Below are 9,831 nucleotides of genomic sequence, written 5' to 3' on the forward strand. Positions count from 1 at the left end.
TATGCTTTGATTCGCTGATAACAAAATGTATACATCTTTTAACATAGCAATCAATTATTTTAAAAGAGTTTGATTGTAACTGTTCCTGAATTGAGTTTGTTTTATTTTTAGTAGTGACAAGAGATCTTTGCATACATGCCAATTATATCATGTCAGGTGTGACCGATGTTTTGTAGCCTATGGGTTTATCTCTTGACATGATTATTTTTAGATTTTTTTTCCTTAAGAATTGATGTTAAATTTTATTTTGAGCTTGAAACTCTGTTAGAGGAAAGGGTGCTTTAAACTTGATTGTTGGTATTCTACACATTTGTATTGTTAGACTGGTAGAGACTGGATCATGTTTTTTGCATGCTATGTCATCTGTTCAATCTGCCTTCACTTCACAATTTGTTATTTTATTTTTCTAAATTAGTGAAGATTTGAAACTGGTCTGGGCTGAGCTTTGACAAATTTGTCATTTCATATCCCTTTTAATTTCTAAAGGTCAGCATTATGGAGGAATGCTTTTGAGTGTCATGAGAAGAAAAAAATGTTTTCTGATCAATATGAAAAAATGCTATATGTTTAGTGAGAATGGGTGATCCATTTAATGTTTTTCTCTTCTTCTTTTTTTAATATTTTTGTTAGTTCCTTCACTCTCTATGTTCTGTCTTTTTAGATATCCATTGAAGTAAGAAGGGGAAGAAATGATGATAGATGTATTAACTCACTTCGTCCCATATCCCAGCAGTGCTTGTGAATCTGGGAATTGAATCGTGATTCATCAAACTGGTTGTTTTACCTTTTGAAGTGGTGAAAACAAATCAGGGAAAGGACATAACTCTTCTTGGCAACTTACTGATGATGAAAGAAGAAGAATTTTTGTTTAATGTCCCGTCACACATATCGGTGATTGAAGACATTTTGTTAAAGTATTTATGAATACATCTGAGTATTATCAGTTAGAAGGGGTGGGAGATGTGGATGAATGGAGGGTTGGGAGAAACTGGGCAAATGAGGGTAAAAATGTGGGTGAAATTTGGAAGGAAACCCCCCCCCAAAAAAAACAAAAAAACCTCTAAATACAGTTACAGGAAATTACTTAAAGGACTTCGTAAAAGAGAAGTCGTTAAACTGACAAGCGAAACAACTGATAATCAGTTACTGATGATGAAGTTAAGGTGCAGTTTGAGCAATTTCAAGCACTTTTATGCAGGTTTTGTTTTTGACTGTAGCAAGAATATCATGTTTCACTTCTTGTCATCGTCGCAGTGCTGAGAAGGTTAATGATATTTCCAGTGTATAAAAAATCCAAAGGAGAATTTAGGAGATGAAGGTATATTAGTGCACCACCTTCCTTTGACATAAGTTCTACAGAAGTCAGATAGACCCGAGGAAAGTGGTAGAACTCATCCAGCAGTATCTTCAGCCTGTAGTGAGTAAAGCTTCACTTTTCTTTCTGCAGCATGAAGATTTCCACCACATGAAAAAGAAGAGTCAATCGGTTGACTGTGTGTCCCACCCATATTGATGATACAGGACGACGGGCGCCATAGCCGAATGGTTAAAGCGTTGGACTTTCGATCTGAGGGTCCCGGGTTCAAATCACGGTGACGGCGCCTGGTGGGTAAAGGGTGGAGATTTTTACGATCTCCCAGGTCAACATATGTGCAGACCTGCTAGTGCCTGAACCCCCTTCGTGTGTATATGCAAGCAGAAGATCAAATACGCACGTTAAAGATCCTGTAATCCATGTCAGTGTTCAGTGGGTTATGGAAACAAGAACATACCCAGCATGCACACCCCCAAAAATGGCTGCCTACATGGCGGGGTAAAAACGGTCATACACGTAAAAGCCCACTCGTGTGCATGCGAGTGAACGCAGAAGAAGAAGATGATACAGGACAGTAAATAAAAGAGAAGTGTCATATCAGAACCTCATTCATTTTCTGTGAAGTGTTATGACTGACCAAGACTGAATCAGAATGACTTGAGCAATGCAGCGTAACTGACCCACTCGGGGCAACAAGTTTTCTCCCTTGCTTTTCCCCCACAGACGGCCCCATTTGTAAGGGTTTGGAAAAAAATTACAAAAAATACAAAATACTGTGTAAGAAAATGAAACTTTCAGAACTGGTTTATTACATGTTGAGCTATTACATATATATATATATAAAAAAAAATCAAATTTCTCATCTTATTTTTATAGTTTTGCCAAATGTAGAAAATACTGCCTATTTTTCTCCCCGAATCACCATACCCTTGCTCGCTTTCAGCATTAAATTCGCTTTCTTCTTCGTCATCATCCACCTCTTCAATGTCCAACCCTTCAGTTTGTAGCATTTCAAGTACTTCAGCAACCCTAAAACGTTGCCGTCACTGCCTTGTTCGCTTCACAACATTCTGAGAAGAGCCCACTTTGCTAACAGGCTGGCACGTGAGCAGACGACCGGTCAGTGACTTTGTCAGCGTGTGTGCGAGACAGGCCACACATTGCAGGCTGACCAATCATACTGTTCGATTGTGGAGTGACCCAGAATAGCGCACTCTGCTTGGCTAATCACAAAATCACGTGTACAGCGCATGATGGAATTTTACTTTCGGAGAATGCTATTCCATTCCTTCGTCCGAATCCGAATACGTTTTGTGTAGGAATGCGTGAGCATTCCTTCATCCGGAAAGAGTTAACAGCAACAACAACAACAATCTGGTTTTTAAAAAAAGTTAATGTGAATAACATCAGTTTCCTTAATCACTGATCAGCTTCTGTTTGCTCTATGAAAGATATACAATTTTTCTTTTTTTAAATATATATAAGATAAATGAAGTGTTCACAACAGTTCTGTTCAAACATAGCTTATATTTGTACTGTGAACAGTGCCTTTTGTATGGAACTAGAATTTTCACACTACCTCAGATAGTGACCAGCTAAGTTGATGGTGCTAAAGATGTAGGAACTTCACTGATCAATATCAGTATCAGTAGCTCAAGGAGGCGTCACTGCGTTCGGACAAACCCATATATGCTACACCACATCTGCCAAGCAGATGCCTGACCAGAGCGTAACCCAATGCGCATAGTCAGGCCTTGAGGAAAAAAATTTTTAAATAAATAAATATAATAAAATAATAAAATAAAATTAAATAACAAAACAAAACAAACAAACAAAAAAAAAAAAAAATGAATAAAATATTCACAACAGACCCATTCAGTTAGTGACCAGCTAATGTTCATGCTGTGAAAGATGAACGAACAAACTTTTGTTCATTATTTATTATTTGCTGTGAAAGATGACTGAACTGTCATTTGCTGCCTTAAGTTTTCCACGACACTTTCTGCTGAAAAATGGAAGTGATGCATGTAATATCCAGCTTCAATATTTAGCACACACATATATACAAACATGCATGCTCAAATACATGACACCCACCCCATTTCACACATGCATATCCCTTCATATGACACAAAAACACTGCCGGTGAGAGCTTATACAAAATATTTCACAAATAATAAATGAAGCAGCAGTAGGCTGAGAGATATAGACTAGTATTACTCTCCATCTGTGGTTGCCTTCACCTCTACACTCCATCTCACTCACTACGATCAGCTTCGGATCCACTCTATTTACGCATACCCAGATTCAAACTCTCGACTGTTGGCCACTGTTCTTTCTCTGTCTCTGGACCTTGCAATTGGAATGAACTTCCTCTTTCGCTTCGTCAAGTCTCCACACTCAGCTCTTTCAAGTCTGGCATTAGAACCCACCTCTTCCCAAAGTAGCCTCCCTTGCCTGCCTCTTCTTTGTCTTTAGTTTCTCCAGTTTTAGAGTTATGCATACGTGTGAATGACTGGTGCAAAAGCGCTTTGCACAAGACTCAGCGCTATATAAATACCATTATTATTATTATTATTATTATTATTATCTTTTTGACAGATAATGGGATGCTTCTCCAGATTTTTTTTTTTCCTTGAACATGCTTTTATTCATAACATTTTATTAAAACAGTGGGAAGGTTCATCCAGCATTATCTTCAGCCTGTAGCGAATCACGCATCATGTTTTTTTCTGCAGCAGCACAGGAAGCCTGTGATTTGTAAAGTTTATTTCATGGTCCAGGTATACAGAACACGTGGCGGTGTCTGTGTTTTTTGGGTGGGAGAAGGTGGGAGAAGGCAGCAGGGATCTAAGATGGTGTTGCTGGGCCTTACATGGATATTTGAGTGATATATGTGTGTGGTATATATATGGTGTATATACATAGATATGTCTACATATATATATATATACATACATAGATGTATATGTGGTTGTGATTCCCCCTCCAGGACGTGGGTGAAGGGAGCGGTGGTGTTGGTGGTGTTGCTGGGCCTGACGTGGGTGTTTGGCGTGCTGTACCTGGACAACGTGTACCACACCCTCATCTTCTCCTACATCTTCACCGTGCTCAACACGCTGCAAGGACTCTTCATCTTCTGCTTCCACTGCCTCCTCAACGATAAGGTGGGGGACAGGGGGAGGAAGTGTGTTTGTGTGTGTGCGTGTGCGTGCGTGTCTGTGTGTATGTCTGTGTAAGTGTATGTATGTGTCTTGTGTGTGTGTGTGTGTGTGTGTGCAGGTGTGTGTCTATGGTGTGTGTATCGGTGGCACTTCAATCCAAGCATGTAACCTGGGACAAAATATACAAGTGATCACAACGGGTATCCAGGAAGAAGACTATCTCTCTGTTGTTCTGGAGCTTGTCTAATATCACATATGTGGCAAAATGGTCAGTGAAAGTGCTACTACTACTACTACTGCAACTGTATTGGAGCATGACTTGTATATTTCTTCTCTTCTCTTTTACTTTTCCCTTAATTCAAATAAGTGTTATTGGGGTCTGCACTGATGAACTGTTCTCCAGATTCCTCTGGGTCTGTGAGTTGTGTGTCAAAGCTGAGTTCTCTGCGAATGGTTTTCCTGTCCATTCTGCACTGTTGTCAGTCCTTCGTTTATCTGTCGTCCCCTCCATCTCCCTCCCTCAACAGTTCCTTGGAAGATTGTTTTAGCAAGGCTATCGACTCTTGTTGCTTGGCCATATTTGTATTTGTATTTCTTTTTATCACAGCAGATTTCTGTGTGTGAAATTCGGGCTGCTCTCCTCAGGGAGAGTGCGTCGCTAGACTACACCGCAACCCATTTTTTTTGTATTTTTTCCTGCGTGTAATTTTATTTGTTTTTCCTATCAAAGTGGATTTTTCTTCAGAATTTTGCCAGGTACAACCCTTTTGTGGCCGTTGGTTCTTTTACATGCACTAAGTGCATGCTGTGCATGGGACCTCGGTTTATCGTCTCATCTAAATGACTAGCACCCAGACCACCACTCAAGGTCTAGTGGAGGGGAAGAAAATATCGGAGGCTGAGCTGTGATTTGAACCAGCGCGCTCAGATTCTCTCGCTTCCTAGGCGAACGCGTTACCTCTAGGCCGTCACTCCACATAATGAGCGTAGTTTCCTTTTCTTAACTGACATCAGCAGATCTTTACGTGGTCCAACGCTGCATGATAGTTTGGTGCACCGCACGTGATCATTGGTGACGTGATCAGTGTGCCTAATGTTTTGTATCATGCAATAACATTTCATTTCCATGGACTGGATTCTTCTTTCCAAGTCCGCATTGAGTGTCCAATCCACTCACACTTACGTCTGGAGGATCTGGGTGTTCCTAAAGAATTCAAAATGTTCCTGCCAAAAGTTAAGAATTGTTGCGATAATGGTTGAGAGGTGTTGACATTTCTGTACAGCGTGTGGGTGTGGTGGTGTGCAGGTGCAGAAGGAGTACCGTCGACTGGTCAGACACAGTCACTGGCTCCCTGACTGTGTGCGTGTGCGCTATGGCGGAGCGTCCTCGTCAGGTTCCAGGGAGCCTTCCTCATCAGGAAACGTCAGTCTCTATCTTGATGCTTGATCAGTGCACGAAACACAAACGTGCATACGTTCTTTAATACATGTGAACACACGCAAGCATGCTTGGTACACACAGACATGCACACATAGACACACACAAACACACACACAGACACTCACACCCACACGCACATGCACACACACACGCACACACACACATACACACACAGATACACACACTGGCCAACACAAACACATACACAAGTACATATGCATCCACAGATAAACTCAAACACTGTGCACCATCGATACATGTGCACGCAGAGTCTACATACTTACACGTGTAAGTACATAGCTTTTCATGTATTTTATCTCATAATAACCACATGTAGATGTATGTTTTTTTGTATGTAGACACTGTTTTGATATATATTGCTAGTATTTCTGTGATATTGTATAATTACTTCACTCTGAAACCATAATTACAGTGAAAGTTTAACTGTGTTCAGCATCAGCATACATGCATGTGGATTTGTGTACCTATCAGAGTGGATTTCTTCTACAGAATTTTCACCAGAGGATAACACCTACGTTGCCATGGGTTCTTTTTCAGTGCGCCAAGTGCGTGCTGCACACGGGACCTTGGTTTATTGTGTCTTCCAAATGACTAGATGCTCAGATTGATTTTCAAACTTGGGAGAAAGGGTGAGGCTGGGAATGGAACCCAGACCCTCGTGCACTCTGTATTGGCCGTGTGTTTACTGCTCAGTGTCATCTTCCACTCTGGGCCTAAGTGCGTTGGGTTATGCTGCTGGTCAGGCATATGACTAGAAGATGTGGTGTAGCATATATGGATTTAACAGAACATAGTGATGCCTCATTGAAAAACTTAAACTGAAACAACATATGTGTGTTATATCAGGTGATGTCACACATGTGTTATATCAGGTGATGTCACACATGTGTTATATCAGATGATGTTACACGTGTTATACCAGGTGATGTCACACATGTGTTATATCAGGTGATGATGTCACACATATTATATCAGATGATGTTACACGTGTTATACCAGGTGATGTCACACATGTGTTATATCAGGTGATGTCACACATGTGTTATATCAGGTGATGTCACACATGTGTTAAATCAGGTGATGTCACATGTTTTATACCAGGTGATGTCACACATGTGTTATATCAGGTGATGTCACACGTGTGTTATACCAGGTGATGTCACGTTTTCTGCATGGCAAGAAACGACACAGTGCTGGTGGAGAGTCCTCCAGTAACTCCACCAAACCTTTCCTCAACAAAGGTAATGTTTCTTTATTCTATTCTATTCTCCTGAATTATTGAACAGAAGGTAAAGGAAAACCCCTCCCACACTTGTAAACTGCTAAACATTTCCTGACCAAGGACAAAGAATATTGCAACTGATGCTGCTGTTATTGTAACAATTACTGTTACTAATTTTATTACTAGTGCAGCAACAGTGATTGCTCTTCTGTTGACAGTAATTTTACTTATGATGATGGCGTGTGAACATCAGCGGCAGAGACGATGTCAGAAAATTGAGAAGTCACAAATTGCACAGAACATCGTTTGTTGTACAGAAGAAGTAGGTTTGCTGTGTTTTTTGTTTGTTTGTGGTTTTTTTTTTTACAAGATCATCTTGATAGAGTATTTCTTTAAACATGGAATTTAAAATTCTGTTGATTTGATGATTCTGCCACACTGTGCAAGGATAAGGAGATCAAGCATTGCAGAAACCAGTATTGGCCATCATCTGATGTCAGACACTTTTACCAGCAGATATTAGTGCTTGTGTTCTTATTGTCCATCAAAGTGTCAGGATTCTTTGGCCGACAGTATTAACACTTTACATCCTGATTGTCTGTCAGTATGATGGGACACTTGCTCAAACATGTTAACACTTTACATCCTGATTGTCTGTCAGTATGATGGGACACTTGCTCAAACATGTTAACACTTTACATCCTGATTGTCTGTCAGTATGATGGGACACTTGCTCAAACATGTTAACACTTTTCATTCTGATTGTCTGTCAGTATGATGGGACACTTGCTCAAACATGTTAACACTTTTCATTCTGATTGTCTGTCAGTATGATGGGACACTTGCTCAAACATGTTAACACTTTACATCCTGATTGTCTGTCAGTATGATGGGACACTTGCTCAAACATGTTAACACTTTACATCCTGATTGTCTGTCAGTATGATGGGACACTTGCTCAAACATGTTAACACTTTACATCCTGATTGTCTGTCAGTATGATGGGACACTTGCTCAAACATGTTAACACTTTTCATTCTGATTGTTTGTCAACATGTTGGGACACTTTTACTCAAAGATAGCACTGACATTCTGATTGTCTGTCTAGATCCACGCCATTTTAGCAGTTCCATGCCAAGCTCATCAGACGGCGCCACGTCCAGTCGACTGTCCACAGAAATTTCCCAGAACAACAATCGCAAGTCTTCAAGGTCATCCACCTTCCGCTCCAACGGCACTGACTCACGATCCCTCAGACATTCAGAAGTCAACGGCATCATTGGAGACTTGTCCGAAGTCCCAGACTGTTCGGTTGTTGACAGTGAGTTTGTGTCGGAATACTGCCAGCAGAACCTTAGAGTCAGCACAGAGGTGAAACGGTACTCCTCTGCGTCCGAGGACTCTGGGCGTGGGGACGGGATAGACGATGAAGGGGAGGAGGGGAACTTGGATCACCTGGCTGCTTTGTCCGTGGAGTCTTTGTCGAACCATCCGTCATACATTGTGTCCAGTTCAGACTATGGGGACGGGGACAAGAGTGACGGCTGGGCAGACAGTGACAATGTGGACGGGGAAGACATGGATGAACCAGTTCGCTACATCAACCTGTACGCCGGACAGGGACAGAGCCAGACGGACATGGGTGAGGAGGAGGAAGAGGAGGAGGAGGATGGTTTGGTGGATGGGCGAGAGGTGCGGGCAGTGGCGAGGCGGCTCCCAGAGACCCTGCCCCTGGTGCTGAAGCAGACCGACTCAGAGACGGTGCTGATCAACAACGCGGTCAACAAGCCGCGGGAGATGGCGGGGCCTCTGGCCAGGGCCTCCCGACAGTCCCCCTCCCTGACCGACATCAGCGTGGGGGGGGACCTGGGCAGGGGGGAGGAGGAGGAGGGGCCCCACGCCCACACCAGCGTCCCCTGCCTCCAGTCCAAAGCCAGGGCCCCACCCCTGGCCTCCTACCTGCACGACAGAGACGCGGTCAACAACAGCCTGCCCAACCTGTCCCAGCCACACACCTCCACAGGGCCGCAGGGTCTGCACAACCCCTCAGTGACAGGACAGCCCTCAGAGGGGCCGGTCTACTTCAGTCCTTTCAGGTTCCCTGGCAGTGACTGTTGATCTGAAACAGACTCGGACTCTAATCAAAAGCTGGATTGCAATGCATTGAATTTCTTTTTTATTTAAAAACCTGACAAACAACTGAAATGCAGTATGTAAACTAGCTGTGCAACGATGCGGAAACATACCTAAAGCGATCCCCGTGATTGTGTTGTAAAACGTTAATTTTTGTGGTGTCATTTTGTATTGGAGATCGACCCTCTTTTTTTTTCTTTTTTCTTTTTTTTTTTTAATAGAGAAAGTGTGTAGATTTTGGCCCTGCATTTTGGCAGGCAGAAACTCGACTTTCCTAAAATATATATTTCATCAGAAGCCACAAACCTGACAGACTACTGATTTGATGTGAAATCATCAGACTGTGCTGTTGGTGACGACAACAGTGCCATAGTGGGCCACTCGCTGTGTTGGAGGCATGACCTCTTGTGGAGTCACTGACACCAGACATTGTGGCCTGGTTTGTCCGCTGCCTCTCCTGGGTCTGTTAGGGGGAGGAACACACCTGTTGTTGTTTTTTCTACAGTTTTCACTGCGTTCCGATCTGTTGTCACCA

At 42.3% G+C, this 9,831-nt stretch overlaps 1 protein-coding gene across 1 annotated transcript in view; it reads left to right on the top strand.

Moving 5' to 3' along the window:
- LOC143295117 (latrophilin-like protein 1) overlaps positions 1 to 9,281 on the top strand; it is a 48,818-nt gene extending 39,537 nt beyond the window's left edge. The window contains exons 19-22 of the mRNA XM_076606680.1: positions 4,308 to 4,482; positions 5,786 to 5,902; positions 7,095 to 7,182; positions 8,272 to 9,281. Of these exons, the coding sequence (XP_076462795.1) occupies positions 4,308 to 4,482; positions 5,786 to 5,902; positions 7,095 to 7,182; positions 8,272 to 9,281 (1,390 nt within the window). The remainder of the gene's footprint in view (positions 1 to 4,307; positions 4,483 to 5,785; positions 5,903 to 7,094; positions 7,183 to 8,271) is intronic.
- The last annotated feature ends 550 nt before the right edge of the window (positions 9,282 to 9,831 follow it).

Source organism: Babylonia areolata, chromosome 20 (genome assembly GCF_041734735.1).
Source record: "Babylonia areolata isolate BAREFJ2019XMU chromosome 20, ASM4173473v1, whole genome shotgun sequence".
Classification (NCBI taxonomy): Eukaryota; Metazoa; Mollusca; class Gastropoda; order Neogastropoda; family Buccinidae; genus Babylonia; species Babylonia areolata.